Source organism: Rhyacophila brunnea, unplaced genomic scaffold (genome assembly GCF_057557595.1).
Source record: "Rhyacophila brunnea isolate RB1 unplaced genomic scaffold, BYU_Rbru_1.0 scaffold_24, whole genome shotgun sequence".
In the NCBI taxonomy this organism is placed as follows: Eukaryota; Metazoa; Arthropoda; class Insecta; order Trichoptera; family Rhyacophilidae; genus Rhyacophila; species Rhyacophila brunnea.
In genome coordinates, this window is record NW_028232904.1 from 673,193 (window position 1) to 701,057 (window position 27,865).

At 39.9% G+C, this 27,865-nt stretch overlaps 1 protein-coding gene across 1 annotated transcript; it reads left to right on the top strand.

The window, feature by feature from the left end:
* The first annotated feature begins 18,819 nt into the window (after positions 1-18,819).
* Positions 18,820-19,575, top strand: LOC147068856 (uncharacterized). Its single transcript, XM_085951553.1, has one exon. It carries the CDS (start codon positions 18,820-18,822, stop codon positions 19,573-19,575), a length of 756 nt encoding a protein of 251 aa, XP_085807679.1.
* The last annotated feature ends 8,290 nt before the right edge of the window (positions 19,576-27,865 follow it).

Below are 27,865 nucleotides of genomic sequence, written 5' to 3' on the forward strand. Positions count from 1 at the left end.
GTTAGAAAGTAAAAAAATTGTTTAGTTCTAAATTGAACCGGTTCTACAAAAATCTAATCAAATACGCCTTTGTTTAATTATTATAAGTTGAACATTCCCTGTATAGTGATTACTGTATATCTAAAAGGTTAATGGTGGCAACCCAAAATCAGGGTTCTGTTACCTGCCAGCAAAGCTGAGGATTTAAGATAATTAATAATAGTATGTAATTAGGTTTTATTTTTTTATCAATTCTAGGAATAGATGTCCCTGCAGGCCTATTCTAATATATCTCTTAACATCCAAAAAGATCTAATTGTAATAAATATATCACATTTATCACTTTACGTATTCTGGAGGTTAATTATGTAAAAAAGTTAACCGTCTGAACTGTCAAAATGTGATATCATGTAACAGCCCCTCTCTTGGCCATGCTAACTTTGAGAAGGAGACAGATTACATCAATTTTACATATTATTAAAAATTTTGATGCAAGACCGACTATTTTGCTGCAATCGCAATGGCATAACTAATACAATTTTAGGTTAGTTGATAATATGTCTGACATGTCAATACAAAATTCTTGTATTTTGTGCATTGCCTACTAGATGGTGCTGGTTCAGCTTTATCCGCTTGTATTCGGTCTTATCCACTTGGGTTCGGCAGAACGAACGTATCCGAGTTTGACCGACATATCTAACAACCTAAATTTTTGCCGTATTATGAATTAGAGACAGCCACCGATAACCGTTTAGTATATAGAATATCTTCCGTGTTAATTTGGAACACTGATAATAACGGAAACGAGCTAAAGTGATAACCATTAAGAATAGACATACTGAAGTACTTATAGATCCTGACAATACCGAAAGGTAAAACCTGGTTCGCAAAAACGACCAGTAGGTATAAATAGGTAAAGCTGGTAAATTACTTCTCCAACTTTCTTCACTTCTCTCATTCGTATTTTATTCAAACTTAAGCCAGATAGTACCACGAGCTACTTATGTATTGCTATCGTCATTTATATTATTTGTTGTCTGTTTGTAATAATTTGTAAAGCAATATTTATCATTTTAGTGTGAGTCATAAAAAAATTTAGAGGAATGTTGTTTAGTTGCATCTTTGAATTACAACTAGCAATCGTGTTTCGATTGGCGGAAGTTATCTCAGATAAAAAGTAGTTATTATTTACTAGTTGGGCCAAATATGGTGGCTGTCATTCCTTATTTACCCACGTACCTTACATACATATTTATTATTGTCACAAGACCAGGTAACCAGCAATTACGGGTCATGAGAGGACCGTGATTGCGAATAACATTCAGTTAACTGGAGTGACATCAAGAAAGTGGTCGTGTGCAGACTTGTTATAGCTTAATCATCGTTAACCACAAAGTGACTCAAAGCGCATATGCTTGACCTTGGTTGCGCTACATCTGATACGGTTTGAGCGAACATCACTTCTATCATTCATTCCAAAACCAAGTGAAACCGTTAGAGTGACATTCCAAACCGTCCGTTTTCCAGTGCGTACCGAACCAGCTTCAGCACGCGCTAGCCCTCTCAACATAAAAAGGTCAGTGTCTGGCACTCTGGCTAAACCCCCCCTAGAGACGTAATCCACCAACCAGCAACTTCAAATTACAGTCCACTGCTAAAAGCGCCACTACTTAATATATATTTTAAATGAATCATATACGGATGGATAGGTTAACAGCTAAAGCACTCGTTTGCAAAGTGAAATATAATATGCCCACTCGATCTAATTTAATTGTTATATATTTTGCCAGAAACTTAGAGTAGCACAACGTGGTATGGATAGGTGCATGCTGGGCATAACGCAAAAGTATAAACAGAAGAATGAGTGGATAAGGAAGCAGATATGGGTTTGCGATGAAATAGAGTTCATTAAACGCCCCAAATGAAAAAGACACATAGCTCGAAAAAGAGATAATCGTTAGACAAATTTTTAGTCATCCAGTGGTATCCAAGAGGTACAAAACTTCCGCAAAGTAGACCTAGAGACCGCTGGATCGATGAAATGATAAAGTTCTGTGGAAGTAAGTGGCAACGCAACGCACAGGACCGAGAGAAGTGGAAGCAGCTTGAAGAGGCCTTCATCCAGTAGTGGATAGATTCAGGCTGATGATGATGATTATATTTTTTTCTAAATTAAAGATTGTTACTCTGAAAATTTCCATTTAAGCTGATCAAGCTTCTTCCGTACAATTTAATATCCGCAATGCCTAACTGTCAACAGTTTAGAATAACTACGCTAGGTCGTTCGTATCTAGGTCGACTGTTTGCAATAGCAGGGCCACTTTGTTTTACGATAATGTCTTCTTATCTGTAATATTTCTGTCTCCCCCCCCCATATTCTTGAGCTCAAAAGCACTGCCGCTAAACATCATGCGTCCCCAGACTTTCATACTAAACCCCAGAGGATCTCAGACAAATTTACAACATGCCACAGCTACGTCCGAGTCCTAATATTGAGCCATATTTATGGAGATTTCGTTTTATGCCTTATAAACGTACTTATTATACAACGTCCACGTTATTTTAAAAATGTCTCTGTCTTCTTTTTCAGTTGACAGTAAAGTTGTTAAATGATAACATTGTCAGGTTTATGACATAATAATAATAATGTTTTCACCGAATTGACCAAGTTACACTTACGGGTAGTATATAGTATTGGAGAAGGGTGGAGGTCCACAAATAATGCATACTAAGTTTTGTCAGTCATACGTATTTGTTTTTATTTAAATAATACTACAATTTACAGATGGTGTTGATTAGTTTGTAAAATTCGAATAAACCCAGCAAAAACCAAGTCACAATGGATAATAATCAAAAAATACTTGTATATCTCTAAAATATCTAAAATTACACAATATTTAACCATAATATTATGTAAATAACTATTTCTTTTATTCAAAGAATAATTCACAATATATATAAATGTACCATTCCAATTATTGAACACATATTATTTTGAAAAACACTTCTGAGAAAATATAATTATAACCAATAGAATTTTTTTTTGAAAAAAGTAAGACACCCGGCAGAAATTGAACCTGCATCTCTTGGGTTTACGCCCCGTCCGCGCATTGTCCACTATGCTACTAGGTCACATTCTAATTACGACAAATTTTAACTATTGGCCTTTTTAATACCTGCTCATCAGCGCTCTTCCAAATCAAACTATTATCGTCAATCGGTTTTTGTTTATTAAATCAAAGTAGGTACCTACTACTTCAATTACTAACCGACGTCACGGATCTCTCCAATATTTTATGATGTAACTTACTCGAAGTTGCTAATAATTTTTAATTAACTATTTCTTTTATTATATTTCCTGCATACATATTTGTAATTAAGTATATTGTTGTGATTTAAGAACTACTAACTCAGTACTTCACTCAGTTATAACTATTGGTGTACACATCAATTTAAATAATATCATTTTAATATTGAAGAGATTTCACTATTCTATAGAATCAATAAAATTATAATAATATAATTTCTAGCATGATTAAAAATCCAGTTCAATACCTCTAGGTATATTAGTTACGATCATTTTATAATACTTCGATAAATTTACATTGTTAGACATAACAAAAACGTCGAAATAATATTATTTACATATCAAAATACCTAGTACACATTTTTTAAAGTACATAATTGAATAAATAAATATTGGATTAAATTATAATTGGATTGAAATAATTGAAAATCGAGAAAAGCTTTATGAAATAATGAAAGTTTGTGAAATTCAAACATTCATTGTAAACTTTTGACATTTCTAAAAAGGCAATAACCTTGTGCCTATAAAATTAAATACATTTTATTGTAAATGAGAACATTATTTTATGATTGCTAATAAATTCTTGTTATTTTATTAATGATTAAAATATTTTTTTCATTAACATTTATTAATTTTATTATACCCATCATAGAATAACATAAAATATTAGTTCCTACCCAGATAGTAGTCGTATTAATATTAGTAGACATCTACATATAAAAATACAAAGTTGTTTGCTCAATTAATTACCTTTCCTGATAATTCCAATTTTAAATTTTCACGACAGATAAATTTTCGATTTTAATTTAATGTTTTTTTATTTGACTTAACTGTCAGAATTAGTTTCATTTTGACATGTTGTATGTCTAGCTATAGATATGTTGATATTGAATAATGTAATTGTTATTGCCCAGTTAAGTATGGTAAATGTATATCAATCAATGAAGCGACATAGTGCAAAATCAAGTACTAGTAGTTTATAAAATAGACATTGTCCAGATAAATAATTAGATCCTAGAGAGTCATATTGATCTCCACAGAGTGGAGGTTATATTAACATTTTTTTGTTTTAACGAGAAATGGGTATTAATCACTTGCTCAACATATTGTTAGGGAACGGCTTCATCGGGAAGCCACGACAACACAACGGTGGAGGGAGCCCTGCCAGTTACCGCGGCAATAATGAACTCCAAATCGAAATACTGTTTGAAACTATTTAATATAGTTGTTTTAACATTATTCACATCGGCAGTGTAATAAAATATTTAATAATACGGCATTGTAGAGATCGACGATCATCCCGAGAGCTCCGGCAGACAGACGGTCTAGCCTTCACATCCCGGATATCAAGTCCCGAACAAAGGGCTCACAATATTATATTCATTTTTTAAGATATATTTTTGCCTTTACTGGGCTTGTTTTAATGTTTTTTTTAAAGGTAGCTATAATGATACAATGGTTTGGCGCAGCCTTTATTTATACATTAATACATTAAAAGATTAATTAATAGACATGATATTATCCCATAACAGGTCCATAACCTGATCTAAACACATATTTAAATAATTACAAGATAAAAAGAACTTTTTATATACCATGTTTTTAAATTTTCTGTTGAATCATATAAACTTGACAGTTCTATGTATTAATAAAAACTTTTTATTGTACTTGATAAAAATACTGAATAAATTATATAGAATACTGAAATATCATTTTGACATTTCATATTGATTTCTATAGTAACGCACGTATAATAATATATTAATAATTTTGTTGCTAGGACCCCCTTAGCAACCAACAATAATAACTTTCGATACAAAACAGAATAAACTGAAAATGAATTCAATTCTGCTTGAAAATGGCTAAAAGTATTAAAAGAATGCATTGTCATCGTTTTCTGATATATTCTAAAAGTTTCAAATGTCTGTCTAGCTAGTCGGGAAGTTAGTTAAAAATCTTCAATCGTCCAATACAAATCTTGGACAAACAAGAAAAAAATTTGTACTGCACACAAAAGAATAAGAGCTAATAAAGACGTGGTAAAAAACAACATGACATTCATTTACATAACAATACAAAAGTATTTTATAACTGCTTGTAAAAAGGTTAGAATTAGTCAATTATTGTACCTTATATAATAATACAAGCTGACCCGGCAAACGTTGTTCTGCCATGGTGTGGGGATGGGATCTATGACAGAAAGAGGAATAGAGCGCTGTAGACGATGACCGCCGATAAAAACAAAAAAACATCAACCATTCATTTTCTTAATTCAAAATGAGTAATGATGTTCATAATGAATGAATTACCTGTGACAAGATCTCGTTGTTTATTGTTTATGCAATATCCGTCTTGTCCCTTCCAGAAAATTAGCGGATATTGGAGAGCGTCATATGAACGGTGTGTGTCAGCGATGAACTCCAGATTATTGTTTCTTCTTCGAATCACGATTTCTCACGTCGATGTGCGGTCGCCAATCATGATTCCAGCAATGTCGTCAACAACAGTCGCATTGAATCGACGTACGTGCTTTCCAGCTGGTGTTTTATCAGGATTGATGACAATAGCGTGATTGTCACTTTGCAATTCGTGCATGTGCGCTTTGAAAAATTTCAATAATTCATTGTGCTCATTCAACAGGGCGTCCAGTTTGCCGACGATGCGCCTGGCATTAGGCGAATTGAGGCTATTGTAGCCGCAACGTGCATCCACATGATTGATGTCCTCACAGCCGCGCCCATGAAGTAGATTTGTAAACATGTATGTGGTTCGTCTGGCATTGGCAGCAATGAGCAAGAGCAACTTTGTGGTATACTTGGCCTTTGATTTTGAACGTAGAATGGAATTGTTGACCATTTGCCGCAGTATTGTGAACTATTTATGTTGTTCCGGACGAAGTCATTTGGAAGCATGAATTGAATGTGCGAATGGACTTCAGGAACAGGTTTGAATCTGGAACCGTGCCGATGAGCAAGCCGTTCAATGGTTCTGGTGGTATTTCAATTTCTGCTAGTTGCACTTTTCCTGATGCGCAACACATCCCGGCTGACTCATGTTTGAATTTGAGCGCATGACAATGGGGACATTCTTTGTCCATAGCACCAATCAGCACTTTTGGATGAGCGGAATATTCAATATCTGGCTCGTACTCGAATGCGAGACGAAGGAACGAAGCGGATGTAAATGTTCGATGTACTTGTTGGCGTTGTCGGTCATTTGCTCTGCGTGTGTTAACTACGAACCGGCGCGCTTGGCTCCGTTTCAATTGTCGTTGTTGATTTCGTTCAGCTCGTGCCTCTTGTGATTGAGATGCATGCAATTGCGACATGCTTACACGCTTGTTTTTGTTATCTTGTTGGATTTGTTCGTCTGTTCTTTCTGCTCTACTATTTCGCATGTTTGTTGCTTTATTCGTTCGACGGCACAAATGGCCCCCCTCGCGTCTTGCTGGCATTGTGCACTGTAATACACGCACATAAAAATAAATAAATTAAAATAAATCGTACAAAATTTTGCACGCACTGCGTTGTGATATGCCGAATAAAATGTCAAAATGACGCGACGCTTCTCTTAAATTCTTCTTGGACGTAGCCCCATCTGTCATTCAACAACATAAATAATTTCGTTCTGTTGGAAATACGAACGACGGTTAAATTTTTTCATACAAAAATAATAAAATCGCGATTAAAAAATGGGAGGGTGGGGGTAGGAGGGTGAAAATTTGGGGTTATAGGTATTTTTTTTATTCCAAATAATAAAAAAATACATAAAAAAAAATGTCAAAAAAATAAAAGAAAATTTTTCTGGATAGAGATACCCTAATCACCTAGCGGTATAAAATATACTTTTTGACCTATTCTCATACCTAACAAATATACATAAAAAAATCATAAAAATCGGTCTAGCCATTTCAGAGGAGTTCGACCACAAACATCGTGACACGAGATTTTTATATATATCGACGTGCCCTAGAAAAACCATTATAAGTCTGAAAATAGCGTATTAAGTTTTATTAGCTTTTTATAATATCATATTTTTTGTGCATGTCCTGTAAAAATTTCAGGTCTCTAGCATAAAAATTGACAAAGTTAGGTTTTAGACGATTGTGCAATATATCAACATATTCCTTGTATCATCAGATGGTGGAAGTTGGTGGCCTGAACGTTGGTTTCCAGCGGGTTCGAGTGCAGCCATGCTCTAGTGTTGTGCATTGCACGAAATGCCTGGGGTATGGGCATACTGCTCATACTTGCAAGGAAACCTTTGCGTGTCGGGGATGTGGGGGGGACCACAAAATTGCGGAGTGTCCCAAAAAGGGGAAGTTGACATGCGTCAACTGCGTCCGGAAAAATAGGCGGCTCCATCTGACGGCTCCGACGGGTCACAGCCCTCTATCGCGCGCATGCATATTGCACCGCCAACAAGAAGCCAAGTCTACTTCCGCAACTGACTTCGGAAACCAATAATGGCTATACACCTAAAAGTTGCACAAGCGAATCTTGCACGGTGCGAGGTCGCCACAGTCTCTTTCATCAGGTATATGGAATCTAATAACGTGGATCTGGCTTTAATCCAGGAACCGTACACTGGCAACACGGGTCAAATCCGTTCGTCGCTTTTTTCAGGTATCATCTTTCAGAAGCCGAGCAGTCTGTATCCAGTGAAGGCAGCTATTCTTGTGCGTCGAACGTCATCTCTAACCCACTGCATTTTACTTTCCGAGTTTAGCTCATATAGTTGCGCTGTTGTAGAACTCGACTACTTAGGAGAAACGCTACTGGTCGGATCACTGTACTGCGCGCCATCGGTGCACATCGATGAATCGCTGACCGGCATGAGCAGGCTAATGAACACTTCAAAGGGTCACAGGCTGTTACTCGGAGGCGACGTAAACGCAAAGAGCATCTGGTGGGGCAGTCGACGTACTGATAGCAGAGGCACAGCCGTGTCAGATTTTTTAGCACAGCACGACCTAAACGTATTAAACGAGGGTTCTGTCCCAACGTTTGAAACGATCAGAGGAACTCGTAAGCTGGAAAGCTATATTGATATTACGGCGTGTTCCAACGCTCTGCTCACCAGAGTTGAAAATTGGAGAGTATGTCGTGATGCAGCGTTGGGATCCGACCACAATGCGATTGTTTTTTCATTACAGGCCGCAGATAGCTACGCTGCAAACAAAACTTCAAATGTCAATCAACAGCGACCAGGTTTGTTTAAGACGTCCAAGGCTAACTGGATAGATTTTGGGCTTGCACTTATTTCCCAGATTCAGGATCGCGGTATCACTGTAGATAGTTTGGATAGCGTCACAGACGCACATGAGCTCGAAAACATTGTCAAAGAATGGTCATTGGCGAACGAGTCAGCATGCGAGAGCACGATGGTGCGCTCTTCGGGCGAAGGATTTCAAAGAAAAAGTAATCCATGGTGGAGTCCGAAACTGGATACACTGAAGACGGCTTTTAGAGTAGCAAGGACAAAATTTCGAAATTCAGGCGTGGTTCGACGGCCGTTCACTCGACAGATCTTTGAAGCCGCAAAGAATAAGTATGAAACTGCAATTGCGGAAGCGAAATTAGAAAGCTGGAAGAGCCATTGCTCGGCTCAGGGAAAAGAGAATGTATGGTCTAGTCTTCAGAGATTGCTCAAAAGTAAGGCGTTCAAACCGCCTGAAACTCTGACAATCAACGGTCGCATGACCTCTTCGGCTCTCGAATCTGCAGAGGCTCTTCTTGCGTATTTTTTTCCAGACGACAGTATTGCAAACGAAACGGAGCAACAGACATTGATCCGAAATGCGGCCTCGATTCCTTCAAAGGAAGATGACGACGAGAACTTCACTCTCGAGGAGGTCGAAAGAACAATGAGGCTGTTCAATCCAGCTAAAGCTCCGGGACACGACAGTTTCACGGCGGATATCTGTCTCAATTCATTCTTAACTGTTCCTAGCATAGTTGTCGCTCTTTATAATGCTTGTTTGCGAATTGGTCATTTTCCAAAAATCTGGAAAGTAGCTAGAGTGGTGGTCATTCCCAAACCGGGAAAGGACGACTACGCTAACGTCTCGTCATATCGGCCCATCGGATTGCTGCCCGTGTTCGGTAAAGTACTCGAAAAATTATTTATTAATCGAGTTTCCTGGAAACTTCAGACTAAACATCTGCTCAGCGAATACCAGTACGGTTTCACCCCTCAAAAGAGTACTGAAGACGCGCTTCATGCAGCAATTGATAGAATCAGGGGGGCTAACCGCGATGGTCAGCTCGTAGTGGCGGTATCTCTTGATATCAAAGGCGCGTTTGACAACGCATGGTGGCCATATCTTCTTCAACAGTTGAAATCTAAAAATTGTCCCGCTAACATTTTCAGGCTCATCAAAAACTATCTATCCGACCGAGAAGTCTTCGTCGAATATGCTGGAGCATCTGCTACCAAAGAGACATCAAAGGGATGCATACAAGGTTCGTCTTGCGGCCCTGTACTGTGGAACATAGTTCTCGACGATCTTCTCTCTATGCCGTTTCCTGAAGGTGTACACGCACAGGCCTTTGCTGATGATGTATTGCTGATTATGGAATCCAAAGAACTTGGTTCTCTAGAATCCATGACTAACAGCGTGCTGGAGAGCGTCGAGGCCTGGGGAAGGAAGGTCAAACTGTCTTTCTCCGCGGAGAAAACGAAGGCCTTATTCTTTACTAGGAGGCGCGTCTCTCCGCCTTCGCTGGTGATGAATGGGCAACCTCTATCTTTTTCTAGGGATCTTAAACTTTTAGGGGTTGTAATCGATGACAAACTAAATTGGTCAAAGCATGCGGACAGCATCTGCAAAAGAGCCGCGGTGACTTCGCTCAAACTAGCAAGAATGGCCAAACCCACATGGGGTGTATCTTCTGAAGCTCTTCGAATTCTCTACACTTGTGCTATTGAGCCTATGATCACGTATGCGGCCAGCATATGGCATGAAGCTGCCAAACGGAAAAACATAGCAAAAAAACTCAATACGGTTCAGCGAGCACTAGCGATACGAATATGCAGAGCTTACCGAACGGCTTCGCTCAATTCAACGCAAGCTCTAGCAGGACTTATGCCTCTAGATTTACGTTTAAAACAAATCGCTCTCATTTACAGAGCTAAGAAGGGCGAGGAGGGCCTCGCAGGTTTTCTGCCTGACGACAGGCTTTACGAAAAACCGGTGGACTATAGAAGGCTGCCACACCCGGCTAGACTATTTTCTGAAGTGGTTTCTTATCCTGCAACGTTGGAAAGCAACGAATGCAATAACATGCCGATTTTCACTGATGGGAGCAAAATTGATGGCGGTACTGGTGCAGGGTTTGTGGCATACATTAATGGCGGTGAGATAGCGGCTCGTAAGTACCGCCTTGCCAGCTATTGTACGGTAATGCAGGCCGAACTCTATGCCATCCAATGCGCTCTGGAGTGGGCAGGCTCAGATCCAATTCAGCGAAAGCTCACCGAAAACCATAGTATTTGTATTTATTCGGACTCCAAAAGCTCAATCCAAGCAATTGGAAATCCGTTGTCTACTAATCCGATTGTCTTTTCTATTCACAGCGAGTCCGCTCTACTGAGACGGCGCCACCCCGAGGTGCACTTCAAGTGGATAAGGGGACACACCGGGATAGAAGGAAATGAAAGAGCTGACAAATTGGCTCGGCATGGTGCCTCTGAACCCAAGACCGCGGTAGCTTATGACAAATTTCCTCTGAGCTACGCGAAAATTACAATTTCAGACATGGTGAAAAACGAATGGAACTCACGATACATAAACTCATCGACAGGGGAGTTGACCCGAAAGTTTTTACCTTCAATTTTAGCAGCACGAGACGTCAGGGTGCATAAGGGACTGTGTTTTGAGATGACTCAGATTCTTACAGGTCACGGAGTCATGCGAGCATACCTGCACCGGTTTAAAATAACATCTGATGGAAAGTGTCCATGCGACGACGGAAGCGACCAGGACGTCTTACATTTACTCCTAGATTGTCAAATCTTTAGCAAGGAGCGGCACAACCTGAACTTTTTATTACAGATGGCAGATGCGGACATTCGAGACCTTCCGGGGACCATGGCAAACGAGGCCGGAAGAGATGCCCTTTTTAATTTCTGTATTGATGTAATAAAAAGAATAAAAATAATAAATGGTGACATGTAAAGATGATTCATGCCTTTCAGATCCAGTGACTGCAATCATATAAGATAGGATAAGTATATACTTAGAACATTAGTCCAATGCGACATTTCTTTTACCACGGGAAAAAACTCGACTACAAATCGCAGTCCTCAGTTCCCAATGAATACGACAAAATATTCATCAGAATCACCTCCGCCTTGCGCTACTAAGAATTTTCCAGGGTTTTTGCAAGGCGGTATCATAGGCCCTGGCCGAATTCAAATCAGCAATACCCGATGCGGGTAGAAGAACAGTTTTCAATAAGGCATATTCTCTCAGCCGGCACAATTTTCATTTGACTAGCATCAAGTAGAGTAGTTTGCGTGCCAAAGTCCTTAAGAAACCTCGATAGTAAATGCGAGGTATCCATAAAGGCATCTAGAAAAAAAAAAAAAAAAAAAAAAAAAAAAAACCTAACCTAACCTAACCTAACCTAACCTAACCTAACCTAACCTAACCTAACCTAACCTAACCTAACCTAACCTAACCTAACCTAACCTAACCTAACCTAACCTAACCTAACCTAACCTAACCTAACCTAACCTAACCTAACCTTAGGAAACAGACAGCAGGCTGCATACAAGGCTCAACCTGCGGACCAACCCTCTGGAACATTGCCATTAACGATCTTCTCACAATAAACATTCCAAACAACGCACACATACAAGCATTCGCAGACGACGTACTAATCACGATCGCTGCTGATGACATACAAACACTTGAAACAACAACCAATGACATACTAAAAAGGACACTTGAATGGGGAAATAGCACTAAACTCACATTTTCTGACACAAAAACACATATTATGTTCAATTCCAAACGCACCATACAACCACCGAACATTACATGGAAAGGACAAAAGAAAGATCTTGTTGACTCATTCAGAATACTGGGAGTAGTTCTAGACAGACACCTTAACTGGTCAAAACACACAGAATACACATGTAAAAAAGCTACACAAATTGGCAAGCGATTCATGAGGGCTGCACGAGCAACGTGGGGAGCCTCCCCAGAGGTCCTAAGAATCATATACATGGGAGCAATCGAACCCACAATCACTTACGCAGCATCCATCTGGAGCAACGCCACACACAAAAAATCCATACAAAAAAAACTAAACACAACTCAACGTCCCTTTGCAATTTCGATCTGCAAAGGGTACAGGACCATATCACTCACATCCGCCCAAGTACTGGCAAACACCACCCCTCTAGACCTAAAAATACAACAACTCGCCGAACTATACCGCATAAAAACGCAACATACTTTACCCAAACATCTTCCAACTGACAGAACATATGAAAACAAAATACACTACACAGAACTACCCCACCCAGGCACCAGACACCTTGAAAACATAGAACACACAGAAACCACCGACCACAGCGCACTCACTGAACACAACGCAACGGGTTTTGAGATCTACACAGACGGCAGCCGCATCTATGAAAAAGTAGGGGCAGCCTTTGTCGTTTACAAATGTGGAGCATTTATTGCAAAACGAAAGTTAAGGCTTGAAAGCTACTGCACTGTTTTTCAGGCAGAAATGCTAGCCATCAGAGAATCCCTCGATTGGACACTGGTTAATTCCAGCAAACATCACCCCACCGAGGTGATCATATACTCTGACAGCCAATCCAGTCTTGTAGCTCTCCAAAACCCTTCATCGACACACCCACATCACCCCCAGGTTCATCTGGATAAGGAGTCACATTGGCATAGCCAGAAACGAAGAGGCAGATAAATACGCAAAACAAGCCACCACAGACAAAAGACCCACCACTTACACGAAATTCCCTCTCATGTTCGCAAAGAGGAAATTAGAAGATGACACCACATATCTATGGAACAAAAGATACACTGAATCCACCACTGGATCGACAACAAAAATATTCATACCAGACATAAACTCAGGAAAACACTTCACACACAACACCACACTCAATCATGAACTCACACAAATGCTGACGGGCCACGGGGCAATGAAAGCCTACCTGAAAAGGTTTAAACTGAGAGCCGACGATCACTGTCCATGCGATGGAGTCGTGTCTCAGACAGTCAAACACATATTGGCCGATTGTCCTATACTTGAAAAAGAAAGGTGGACCCTCGGGGTACAGTGCCACCAGCAAAACATCACAATAGACTTATCAAAACCAGACAAAATACTAAACAACAAAACAACACGAAAACTATTCACTGAATACCTAACAAAAGCCATCAAAAAAATAAAGACAGTAAACGGAGGGACATAAACACAACACAGCACAGAAGGCACACACCCTCACAGTCTCATATCAATATAATGTATACTATTATTTTTCTCTGTTATAATAACTAAAATTATTTCTGTGCTTTTTATATCATTAATTAACACATCTTTATTATTATATATATTTTATATATCTCTGTATTTTTATCTCATTACTCTAACACAAATTTTTATATATGCTTTTCTTTTCTTTTATATTTTATACTTTAATATGTTCTATATCTCTGTACTTTTTTTCTTTAACTTTTTACTTTAACACATATTTTAATATTCTTTATATTTTATATTTTCTTTATGTTTACAATACTGTGCTTAACTGTAAATTATGTAAATGAAATATGAATAATGTAATACTTAAGTAATAACCCTTGTACGAAAAAGCAAGGAATTCAATAAACGAATTAAAAAAAAAAAAAAAAAAAAAAAACCTAACCTGACCTGACCTAACCTAACCCAACCTAACCTGACCTGACCTGACCTAACCTGACCTGACCTGACCTAACCTGACCTGACCTGACCTAACCTGACCTGACCTGACCTAACCTGACCTGACCTGACCTAACCTAACCTGACCTGACCTAACCTAACCTCAGTCTAGTCAGCACTATTGTACTGACCGCACGCGTCTACGAAGTGTCTAACAAAAATATTTTTCTAAGTGAGAAAAAAGTCTTTAATGAGCAAGCAATGTTTATTATACATAAGAAACCTACACAATACGTTCGTGGTAGTGAAATTTTTTGCCACCGTGGTGTAATAACACAATAACAGTTTGAAACGTTGTCACTATTTTCAACAATGACACTTCAAAACGTCAAACGAGTATAAGTACGCCCGATTGCCTAGTATTTTTCTATTAGGCGCAACCCAAATATTAGGAAAAAAAACACATTATGGAGTCCGCGAGCCCCTTTGATCGTTCAATGCGCACACAGCGTTCGCCAAGCAAAAACGCAGGTAAAGAGACCTTGCCTATTTCGCCATTGAATTCAGAGGACAAAGATGATCAGAATGAATCACGTGATGAAAAAATAATACGATTATGTCAGTTTATATCAAAAAAAACTAAATTACCAGAAATCATAAAAGCGATCACTGAAATTTCGGAGGCAATTTTGAGTTCGGATACACAAACTGCTGGTGACAAACAAAAAATCAAACAAGACCCCGTCATCGTTGCTACGCTACAAAGAATTGAAAGTCAAATCGCTAAAATAAACGAACGTGTAGACAAAATAAATTCTGAACCTAAGTCTCTTCCTAAATACTCCGACATAATCAAAAAAGTACCGAACCACATTCCACCTACCACCAACAATCGCACGTTTGCTGTAATTGTCAAATCAGTAAATGGGAAGGACTGCTCTGAAACCATCAAAGGATCAATTAAGAAAAACATTAATCCATCCAATCTCAAAATCTCAGTAAGTTACATGTACGCAACCAGAAACAGTAGCGTTGTTATCAACTGCGAAACCAGGAAAGATGCAGAAAAACTACTCAAAACAATCTCAGACGCTACCAACGGATTACTCAAGGCAAGCGAGGGTCAAAAATTGTCTCCGGTCATCGTACTCAAGGGAGTAAATAAAGACATTGAAGACAGCGAAATAATCAAGACAATGCTTTTACAAAACGAAGCACTGTCCGAGGTTATAGGTGACAAGGAACCAGAAGACCAAATCAAACTGATAAAAACGACACGAACTTACAAACATGACAATTTAAAGAATGTTTTTCTCATGGTGGACCACACCGTCAGACGAGAGGCTCTAAACCAAGGCCGAATAAACATAGGTTTTCAAAGAGTACACGTCGAAGACAATTGCACGCCATTGCAGTGCTACAAGTGCCAGGGATATGGCCACAAGGCAGAAAAGTGCTGCGGAAACAAATGCAGGTGCATGCACTGTGCCGGGGAACACAAGTCAAATGAATGCTCAAAGAAAGACGATCTGAACTCACAAAAATGTTGGAACTGCTTTACAAGCAACAAGAAGATCTTCAACCACAAAGCAACGAGCAAAAGCTGTCCACTCCACTATAAAATGACAGAACTTACAAAACAAAAAACCAACTATGGATGATAAGGATAGCCATAACAAGGATAGACATAACAGCAACACCCACCACACAATAGACATAACATTCTGTCAACAAAACCTCCAGAGATGTCGAAATGCCACAGACCATCTACTGAGCAACGCATCAGAATATGACATATTACTACTACAAGAACCATATGTTGGTGCAACAGGCGTTCTCACAGCTCCAAAAAATTTCAAAATATATCAAACTACAGGTAGCAGTGACAACCCATGCAAAGCTGTTATCGCCACTACAAATTCCAAGCTAAAAATCATATTCCGAAACGACATCTCTGACACACATCATGCCTTCGTCACATTGGCTACTGAAAAATCCACACTTATTATCGGATCCATCTACATTTCTCCATCAGCCATACTTTCCCAAACGACAAACAAAATAGTCCAACTTGCCAGCACTGGAACTGAGGTTATCATTGGAGGCGATGTGAATGCAAAAAGTCACTGGTGGGGCAGCCCAAAAAATGATAAAAGAGGAGAAGAGTTATCAACCTGTCTAGCCAGCTGCGGTTGGGATATAATAAATGAGGGACACACACCTACGTACAACACATGGCGGGGGCAAACCCACATCACTTCATTCATTGACATCACAGTTTCAACACCTAAAACAACCGATAAAATCATCAACTGGACAGTGCAACCACAACACAATCCCATATCTGACCACGAACCCATAATCTTCACTTACACGGAAACGTCCCAGCCATACACACACTCAGAATCAACATACAAATACATTATCAACGAAAACACAAACTGGACTGAAGTGGAAGAAGCATTTCGGTTCCACATGACAGAACTAAACATTAACTTACACTCAATTCACTCCGCCAATTACCCAGACGAACTAGACATTATCACAGACAACATGACAGCTGCCATTAAAAACGCATGCAACCAATCACTCCCTCAAAGAACACAACACTCAACAAGGAAAAGACCAATCTGGTGGACCAACCAACTCACAGAGATCAAACGAGCAACACTAACAGCTAAGCGGAAACTACAAAATGCCAGCCACATCACACGTCCGGAAAAACTCAACACGTACATCACACAAAGAGACACATACAAAAGATCCATTGATGAAGCAAAGATCAAAAGCATAAAAACTTTCTACGGCAACCAAACTTCGCAAACAGCATGGTCATCACTACACAAAACCATCAAAATCACCAACCCAAGAGAACCACCTACTACTCTCAGCACAAACGGACACCAACACATCACAGCACGTGACTCGGCTGAAGCCCTCACAAAAAAGTTTTTCCCCGATGACGATCCCAATTCCGACACACAAACACAGAGCATGACTAGAAATTCTTCCGAGCACATCCTTCCTAACACTGAAGACGACCCCCAATTTACACTTCATGAAATCAAAACAATCGTTCACAACATGAGCTCGAAAAAGGCACCAGGACACGATCATTTGACAGCAGACATTTGCACACACTTCGTTAACACGTTTCCAGAAGAAATTCACGCACTATACAACCAATGCCTCAACATCTCCCACTTTCCAACCACTTGGAAACACGCCATCATAAAGCCAATACCAAAACCTGCAAAAGACACTAAAGACACAAACAGCTACAGACCAATAGGACTACTACCAGTATTTGGAAAAGTTTTAGAAAAACTACTCATACAACGAACTTTTTGGCACCTTACACAAAACAAAGAAATCAGCGAACATCAATACGGCTTCACACCACAGACATCGACAGAACACGCGCTACACACGGCCATCAACACAATCAAAGGTCACTTAAATTCAAAAAAACTAATCGTAGCCATCTCCTTGGACATCCAAGGAGCGTTTGACAACGCTTGGTGGCCCCACATCAAACACTCTCTCGCACAAAAATCCACACCACTAAACATTTACAAACTCATACGAAGCTACTTACAGGACAGACAAGTCACGCTCAGATACGCAGGAGAGGAGGTCGTTAGGAAACAGACAGCAGGCTGCATACAAGGCTCAACCTGCGGACCAACCCTCTGGAACATTGCCATTAACGATCTTCTCACAATAAACATTCCAAACAACGCACACATACAAGCATTCGCAGACGACGTACTAATCACGATCGCTGCTGATGACATACAAACACTTGAAACAACAACCAACGACATACTAAAAAGGACACTTGAATGGGGAAATAGCACTAAACTCACATTTTCTGACACAAAAACACACATTATGTTCATGTCCAAACGCACCATACGACCACCGAACATTACATGGAAAGCACAAAAGAAAGATCTTGTTGACTCATTCAGAATACTGGGAGTAGTTCTAGACAGACACCTTAACTGGTCAAAACACACAGAATACACATGTAAAAAAGCTACACAAATTGGCAAGCGATTCATGAGGGCTGCACGAGCAACGTGGGGAGCCTCCCCAGAGGTCCTAAGAATCATATACATGGGAGCAATCGAACCCACAATCACTTACGCAGCATCCATCTGGAGCAACGCCACACACAAAAAATCCATACAAAAAAAACTAAACACAACTCAACGTCCCTTTGCAATTTCGATCTGCAAAGGGTACAGGACCATATCACTCTCATCCGCCCAAGTACTGGCAAACACCACCCCTCTAGACCTAAAAATACAACAACTCGCCGAACTATACCGCATAAAAACGCAACATACTTTACTCAAACATCTTCCAACTGACAGAACATATGAAAACAAAATACACTACACAGAACTACCCCACCCAGGCACCAGACACCTTGAAAACATAGAACACACAGAAACCACCGACCACAGCGCACTCACTGAACACAACGCAACGGGTTTGGAGATCTACACAGACGGCAGCCGCATCGATGAAAAAGTAGGGGCAGCCTTTGTCGTTTACAAATGTGGAACATTTATTGCAAAACGAAAGTTAAGGCTTGAAAGCTACTGCACTGTTTTTCAGGCAGAAATGCTAGCCATCAGAGAATCCCTCGATTGGACACTGGTTAATTCCAGCAAACATCACCCCACCGAGGTGATCATATACTCTGACAGCCAATCCAGTCTTGTAGCTCTCCAAAACCCTTCATCGACACACCCACTCGTAAGAGCCAGCCTGACATTATGCTCACTCCTGAGAAACATTAACATCACCCCCAGGTTCATCTGGATAAGGAGTCACATTGGCATAGCCGGAAACGAAGAGGCAGATAAATACGCAAAACAAGCCACCACAGACAAAAGACCCACCACTTACACGAAATTCCCTCCCATGTTCGCAAAGAGGAAATTAGAAGATGACACCACATATCTATGGAACAAAAGATACACTGAATCCACCACTGGATTGACAACAAAAATATTCATACCAGACATAAACTCAGGAAAACACTTCACACACAACACCACACTCAATCATGAACTCACACAAATGCTGACGGGCCACGGGGCAATGAGAGCCTACCTGAAAAGGTTTAAACTGAGAGCCGACGATCACTGTCCATGCGATGGAGTCGTGTCTCAGACAGTCAAACACATATTGGCCGATTGTCCTATACTTGAAAAAGAAAGGTGGACCCTCGGGGTACAGTGCCACCAGCAAAACATCACAATAGACTTATCAAAACCAGACAAAATACTAAACAACAAAACAACACGAAAACTATTCACTGAATACCTAACAAAAGCCATCAAAAAAATAAAGACAGTAAACGGAGGGACATAAACACAACACAGCACAGAAGGCACACACCCTCACAGTCTCATATCAATATAATGTATACTATTATTTTACTCTGTTATAATAACTAAAATTATTTCTGTGCTTTTTATATCATTAATTAACACATCTTTATTATTATTTATATTTTATATATCTCTGTATTTTTATCTCATTACTCTAACACAAATTTTTATATATGCTTTTCTTTTATTTTATATTTTATACTTTAATATGTTATATATCTCTGTACTTTTTTTCTTTAACTTTTTACTTTAACACATATTTTAATATTCTTTATATTTTATATTTTCTTTATGTTTACAATACTGTGCTTAACTGTAAATTATGTAAATGAAATATGAATAATGTGATACTTAAGTAATAACCCTTGTTCGAAAAAGCAAGGAATTCAATAAACGAATTTAAAAAAAAAAAAAAAAACCTAACCTAACCTAACCTAACCTAACCTGACCTAACCTAACCTAACCTAACCTAACCTAACCTGACCTGACCAAATCAAAGCTAACCCGACAAAATATAACATAACATAAAATAAGCAAATCAAACCTAAACTAACCAAATCAAACGTAACATAATGAAATCAAATTTAACCTGACCAAATCAAAGCTAACCCGACAAAATCTAACATAACATAAACTAAGTAAACCAATCCGAAACTAATCAAATCAAACGTAACATAAGTAAATCAAACCTAACCTGACCAAATCAAAGCTAACCCGACAAAATCTAACATAACATAACATAAGCTAAGCAAATCAAACCTAAACTAATCAAATCAAACAATCATCCATCAACTCGATGCCATCAGTTGCTCCGTCGATATCACGAATTTCGACAATGACGCTGGGGGTAAGCTTTCTCACCTGGGCTCCTTCTCCCAGCGCCTTGGTGATCGCGCTTGCGAGCTCTTCGGTTAGCTTGTGCCTCTTTTCATTTGCAGGAGCAAGTCTCCACTCCTGGTTTGTCGAATTCCTGCGACCTCGACATTCGGGAGAACGACGTTCTTCCTCATGCGCCTGAGAGTCTCCGCTTAGGAGGCGTTGCCCTCAGCTTTGATTTCAATTGCGTCATTTCTGGGTCCAGGACGTTGTCTTGTCTTCTCTTTTCTTGACTTTTCTTTCCCTTTCTGGGACTTTTCTTCTTTTCCTTTCTTGTTTTTAGAGTCTTCTTTTTCTTTTTCTTTAGGGCCATTTGGTGATTTCCTCTTTGGTCTTGATTCTTTTTTCCCCTCCTTGGCCTTTTCTGCTTTGGCCGTTCTCTTGGAAGTGACCTTGCGCCACTTTTCCTCTTCTTTTGGAGACCCAGCTTCCCTAGTTGGAGTGTTGAAGTCTGGGTAGCCTTGGTTTCTAGCTTTGGTCCAGTCACAGCCACGTCTTGGCAGGTGCCCGTGTCATGCTTGCGGAGATCAGCCAATATCAATACTGCATTGGTGATCACCGCTAGTCCGTCCTTTATCGGGGCGTGGACGTTGGTTTTTTCTTTGATGTACGCCATCAAGGAACGATAGGATAAGTATATACTTAGAATATCAGTCCTATGCGACATTTCTTTTACCACGGGAAAAAACTCGACTACAAATCGCAGTCCTCAGTTCCCAATGAATACGACAAAATATTCATCAGAATCACCTCCGCCTTGCGCTATTACGAATTTTCCAGGGTTTTTGCAAGGCTATTTCATAGGCCCTGGCCGAATTCAAATTAGCAATACCTGATGCGGGTAGAAGAACAGTTTTCAATACGGCATATTTTCTCAGCCAGCACAATTTTCATTTGACTTACATCAAGTAGAGTAGTTTGCATGCCAAAGTCCTTAAGAAACCTCGATAGTAAATGCGAGGTATCCATAAAGGCATCTAGGAAAAAAAAAATCAAGGACGAGACCTTTGCCTCCAGCAAGTCCACCGTCTCCCACATCTTCGTCGTATTTGTTTTTGCTTTATAAGTATCCATAGTTGATCCCACGAGTTGCAATGGAAGAGAAGTCCATCCGACTAGAGCCCCGCATAGCCGGATAAGCCAGAATACTCAGAGGGGTTGGCAGGTACCTCTGAGGGATCGTTTGCAACCTGTTATTTTGCGTCTACAGGCCACACACCCATCAGCACGATGCCTTCCACTATATCTTGGGTTAAAGACGTTGTCTGTTCTTAGTAAGCTACCGGGGCAGCGGAAGCCCCCCTACCACGACAAGGTGACAGACGCAAAGGGTAAGCTAACCTGACCTAACCTAACCTAGCTCAAAAATTTTAGAACTCCAAAGTTCTAGAATCTATCCTAGCTCCAAATTATTTTAACTCTAAAATTTCAGAATTTTTTTGGAACTCCAAAGTTCTAGAACCTGATCTAACCTAACCTAATGTTACACCCCCGAGTGGTCCCCATTTGGGGATGTCTCTGTGTATCTGACCCGAGTCGGTATGAAATCCAATAAATAGTAAGGGTTGATTGCGAAAATAATTAAATAATGTTAAATATCTGACCGGCAACATTGTCTGAATGCCGTTAAAAAAATACAAATGGCAACGCCGCATTTGTACGGCTCGTAAGCAATTGTTTATTTTAGCGGGAGAAGCATTTTTGACAGCAACGCAGTAAGCAGTGTTGAACTCGCTATCCGTCAAAATAAATTGAAAAGAATTTGTATAAAAATGTAACCATTTAGAATATATTAACGTAAATATACCTTGCTGTTTCCAAAACAATTCCGGTGTGTTATTTTGTTCACCTCCAAGTCCTAAATCTAGACGAAAATCCATACAACGAAGCAAAGGGACAGAGTGTTTTCACTTTCGAAAATGGAGGGAAATGACACTAACCTAACCTAACCTTTCTCCAAAGTTTTAGAACTTCTAAAGTCTAGTTCCAAAATTTTATAACTTTTTAGAACTCCAAAGCTCTAGAACCTAAGACGAAGACCTAATAGACAATATTCTTCAGCAAAACGAAACAATTTGCAAAGCAATGGGAAACAAAATCATAAATGAAAACATGAAAATCATTAAAACATCCAGAAACTTCAAGAACGAGCATTTTAAAAACATTCACCTGATGGTGGACTACACCATCTGGAGAGAGGCCATAAGACTCGGTAGACTCAATATTGGATTCCAAAGAGTCCATGTTGAGAACAGCTTCACACCTTTCCAGTGCTTCAAGTGCCAAGGATATGGACACAAAGCGGAAAAATGTGCAGAAAAAAAAACTCGTTGCCTATACTGCGCCAGAGAATACGACTCCAAAGATTGTAAAGTCAAGCAAAATGAAAAGGCATTCAAATGCTGGAATTGCTTTAATATAAACCGGAAAATTTTCGACCACAAGGTAATTACCAAAATTCAAATCATTATCAAAGAATGATGGAAGTCACTAAACAAAAAACCGAATATGGCTACCACTAACAGCAACACCCACCACACAATAAAAATAACATTCTGTCAACAAAACCTCCAGAGATGTCAAAATTCCACAGACCATCTACCCAGAAACGCATCAGAATATGACATATTACTACTACAAGAACCATATGTTGGTGCAGCAGGCGTTCTCACAGCTCCAAAAAAATTCAAAATATATCAAACTACAGGTAGCAGTGACAACCCATGCAAAGCCGTTATCGCCACTACCAACTCCAAACTAAAAGTTATATGCCGAAACGACATCTCTGATACACACCACGCCTTCGTCATATTGGCTACTGAAAAATCTACTCATTATCTGATCCATCTACATTTCTCCATCAGCCACACTTTCTCAAACAACAGACAAAATAGTCCAACTTGCCAGCATTGGAACTGAGGTCATCATTAGAGGTGATGTGAATGTAAAAAGTCACTGGTGGGGCAGCTCTATGAAAGAGGAGAAGAGCTACCAACCTGTCTAGCCAGCTGCGGTTGGGATATAATAAATGAGGGACACACACCTACGTACAACACCAGACGGGGGCAAACCCACATCACTTCATTCATCGACATTACAGTTTCAACACCTAAAACAACCGATAAAATCATCAACTGGACAGTGCAACCACAACACAATCCTATATCTGACCACGAACCCATAACCTTCACTTACACGGAAATGTCCCAGCCATACATACACACATTCAGATTCAACGTACAAGTACATCATCAACGAAAACACAAACTGGACTGAAGTGGAAGAGGCATTTAGGTTCCACATGACAGAACTAAACATTAATTTACATTTAATTCACTCCTCTAATCACCCACACAAACTAGACATCACAGACAACATGACAGCTGCCATTAAAAACGCATGCAACTAAACACTTCCTCAAAGAACACAACACTCAAAATAACAAAACCTGCAAAAGACACTAAAGGCACAAACAGCTACAGACCAATAAGACTACTACCAGTATTTGGAATAGTTTTAGAAAAATTACTCATACAACGAACTTTTTGGCACCTTACACAAAACAAAGAAATCAGCGAACATCAATACGGCTTCACAGTACAGATATCGACAGAACACGCGCCACACACGGCCATCAACACAATTAAAGGTCACCTAAATTCAAAAAACTAATCGTGACCACCTCCTTGGACATCCAAGGAGCATTTGACAACGCTTGGTGGCTCCACATCAAACACTCTCTCGCACAAAAATCCACACCACTCAACATTTACAAACTCTTACAAAGCTGCTTACAAGACAGACAAGTTACGCTCAAATATGCATAAGAGGAGGTGGTTAGGAAACAGACTGCAGGCTACATACAAGGCTCAACTTGTGAACCTACCCTCTGGAATATTGCCATAAACGATCTTCTCACAATAAACATTCCAAACAACGCACACATACAAGCATTCGCAGACGACGTACTAATCACGATCGCTGCTGAAGACATACAAACACTTGAAACACCAAGCAACAGCTTACTAAAAAAGACACTAGAATGGGGTAATAACACTAAACTCATATTTTCTGACACAAAAACACACATTATATTCATGTCCAAACGCACCATACAACCACCGAACATTACATGGAAAGGACAAAAGAAAGATCTTGTTGACTCATTCAAAATACTGGGAGTAGTTCTAGATAGACACCTTAACTGGTCAAACACACACCGAATACACATGTAAAAAGGCGACACAAATTGGCAAGCGATTCATGAGGGCTGCAAGAGCAACGTGGGGAGCCTCCCCAGAGGTCCTTAGGATCATATACTTGGGAGCAATCGAGCCTACTATCACTTACGCAGCAACGCCACACACAACAAATCCATACAAAAAAACTAAACACAACTCAACGTCCCTTTGCAATTTCGATCTGCAAAGGGTACAGGACCATATCACTCACATCCGCCCAAGTACTGACAAACACCACCTTTCTAGACCTAAAAATACAGCAACTCGCCGAACTATACCGCATAAAAACGCAACATACTTTACCCAAACACCTTACAACTGACAGAACATATGAAAACAAAATACACTACACAGAATTACTCTACCAGGCACCAGACACCTTGAAAACATAGAACACACACAAACACCGACCACATCGCACTCACTGAACACAACGCAACGGGTTTGGAGATCTACACAGACGGCAGCCGCATCGATGAAAAAGTAAGGGAAGCCTTTGTCGTTTACAAAGGTGGAGCATTTATTACAAAACGAAAGTTAAGGCTTGAAAGCTACTGCTCTGTTTTTTAGGCAGAAATGCTAGCCATCAGAGAATCCCTCGATTGGACACTGGTTTATTCCAGCAAACACCACCCTACCGAGTTGATCATATACTCTGACAGCCAATCCAGTCTTGTAGCTCTCCAAAACCCTTCATCCACACACCCACTCGTAAGAGCCAGCCTGACACTATGCTCACACCTGAAAAACATAAAAATCACCCCCAGGTTCATCTGGATAAGGAGTCACATTGGCATAGCCGGAAATGAAGAGGCAGACAAATACGCAAAACAAGCCGCCACAGACAAAATACCCACCACTTACACAAAATTCCCTCTCACGTTCGCAAAGAGGAAATTAGAAGACTACACCACATACCTATGGAACAAAATATACACTGAATCCACCACCGGATCGACAACAAAAATATTAATACCAGACATAAACTCAGGAAAACACTTCACACCAACATCATACTCAATAGTGAACTAATACAAATGCTGACGAGCCACGGGGCAATGAGAGCCTATCTGAAAAGGTTCAAACTGAGAGCCGACGATCACTTTCCATACGATAGAGTCGTATCTAAGACAGTCAAACACATATTGGCCGATTGTCCTATACTTGAAAAAGAAAGGTGGACCCTCGGGGTACAGTGCCACCAGCAAAACATCACAATAGACTTATCAAAACCAGACAAAATACTCAACAACAAAATAACACGAAAACTATTCACTAAATACCTAACAAAAGATAAGATAGACACCCTCACAGTCTCATATCAATATAATGTATACTAATATTTTCTATGTTATATTAACTAAAATTATTTCTGTAATTTTTATATCATTAATTAACACATTTTTATTATTATTTTTATATTTTGTATATCTCTGTATTTTTCTCTTTACTTTAACACATATTTTTATATATTCTTTTCTTTTATATTTTATATAATATCTCTGTAAGTACTTTTTTTTATCTCTACTCTAACACATATTTTAATATTCTTTATATTTTATATTTTTTTTGTTTACATTATTGTGCTTAACTGTAAATTATGTAAATGAAATATGAACAATGTAATACTTAAGTAGTAACCCTTGTACGAAAAATCAAGGAATTCAATAAACAAATTTTAAAAAAAAAACCTAACCTAACCTAACCAGAACGGATCACGCGTGGTATTGCGGCGTCGTAGAAGTCGGAGTGATGCAACCTTGTACCGAAGTGCAAAGGTAAATGGATTTAATTTACTTATCGGCAACAATCAAAGTGTCTTTAGTTTGACGAGTCGCAAGGGGAGTCGGGGTTTTCCCGCTCTCCGTACGGCCAAACTCCTGTAATTTGGCCGCAAAGTTTCCGTGGCCAGTCTAAAATTGACTGGTCCAGTGGGTCGGCAACAATCTCCTCTTCATATGTCTCGCCGAGACATCCGGAAAGTATAGAAATGTCTGGCGGTCCTTGGCAGAGGCCACCCATCTCGCCTGCCATGACGCGTATCCGTTCTTTTAAACCAGCTCAGTTACAGTATTTCTGTATAAAACGCCCTCAACTCTTAGTGGCGGTGTCAAAGGGACACCGTCCATTGTTGTACTTGAGGAGGACAGCTTCTGTTTTTCCAGGTGCAAAAGTGAGTTTGTTACGTTTACCCCAGTCAAGAAGTCTCGACAGCGCGTCCGAGGACACGCGCTCGAAGGCCGCACGACTCGACTTACCGATTAGCAGAAGAAGGTCGTCGGCGTTCGCCACAAGCACGCATCTCGGAGGCAGTGGCAACGTCAGGACGTCGTCAAACAGTATATCCCAAAACATTGGTTGTTATGTTCAAAATGAACATAACTAACTTTCATACCTCTGGCAACCCCAACGATGATCTATGGTCACGTCGATGGAGCGTACGCGATTTAACAGATGTCGCTGATGGAATTTCCGGCCGCAACGGAGGTTGGTACCAAACTGGAATGATCAGAGGCTTCAAGCACTGCGGCTGCAATCGTGCTCCGTTAAGTGACGTCCATTATAAATTTAGGGTAAAACTAAAGCGGAGCACGACTGTACTAGACGACAATCAGAATCAAAAAGCGCTATTGCTGCATTCGCACCTTGCGACCTCCGTTGCGGCCGGAAATTCCATCAGCGACATCTGTTAAATCGCGTACGCTCCATCGACGTGACAATAGATCATCGTCGGGGTTTCCAGAGGTAAGAAAGTTAGTTATGTTCATTTTGAACATAACATGGTCCAAGCACGGAGCCCTGTGGACACCCCATGGTGGTTACCCCGTTAATCAGTTCTGTTATAGAGTCGTACACAACTTTTCTATTGCTGAAATAGCTTTGCACTAGGACAAAAAGGTCCCTCGGTATTTGTCTCAGCCGGAGCTTGGGCAAAATCAGGGGCCACCATGCGGTGTCAATGGCACCGGCTATGTCCAAGAAGAAACCGGCCATAATGACTCCTTCTGAGTCCTCAACAAATTTCTGAGCCCAGCCGATGGCGTACTCAGTAGACTTACCTGGTCTAAATCCAAACTGCCTTTCTGATATAGGGTATGCACTAGCACTGGTAGGAGAGTGATTGGTCGGTATGCCTTCGGATCACATGGAGGT

Bases quoted from the DNA above. Each gene is read 5' to 3' on its own strand.
- LOC147068856 (XM_085951553.1), top strand. From the start codon at position 18,820: ATGCTAGCCATCAGAGAATCCCTCGATTGGACACTGGTTAATTCCAGC.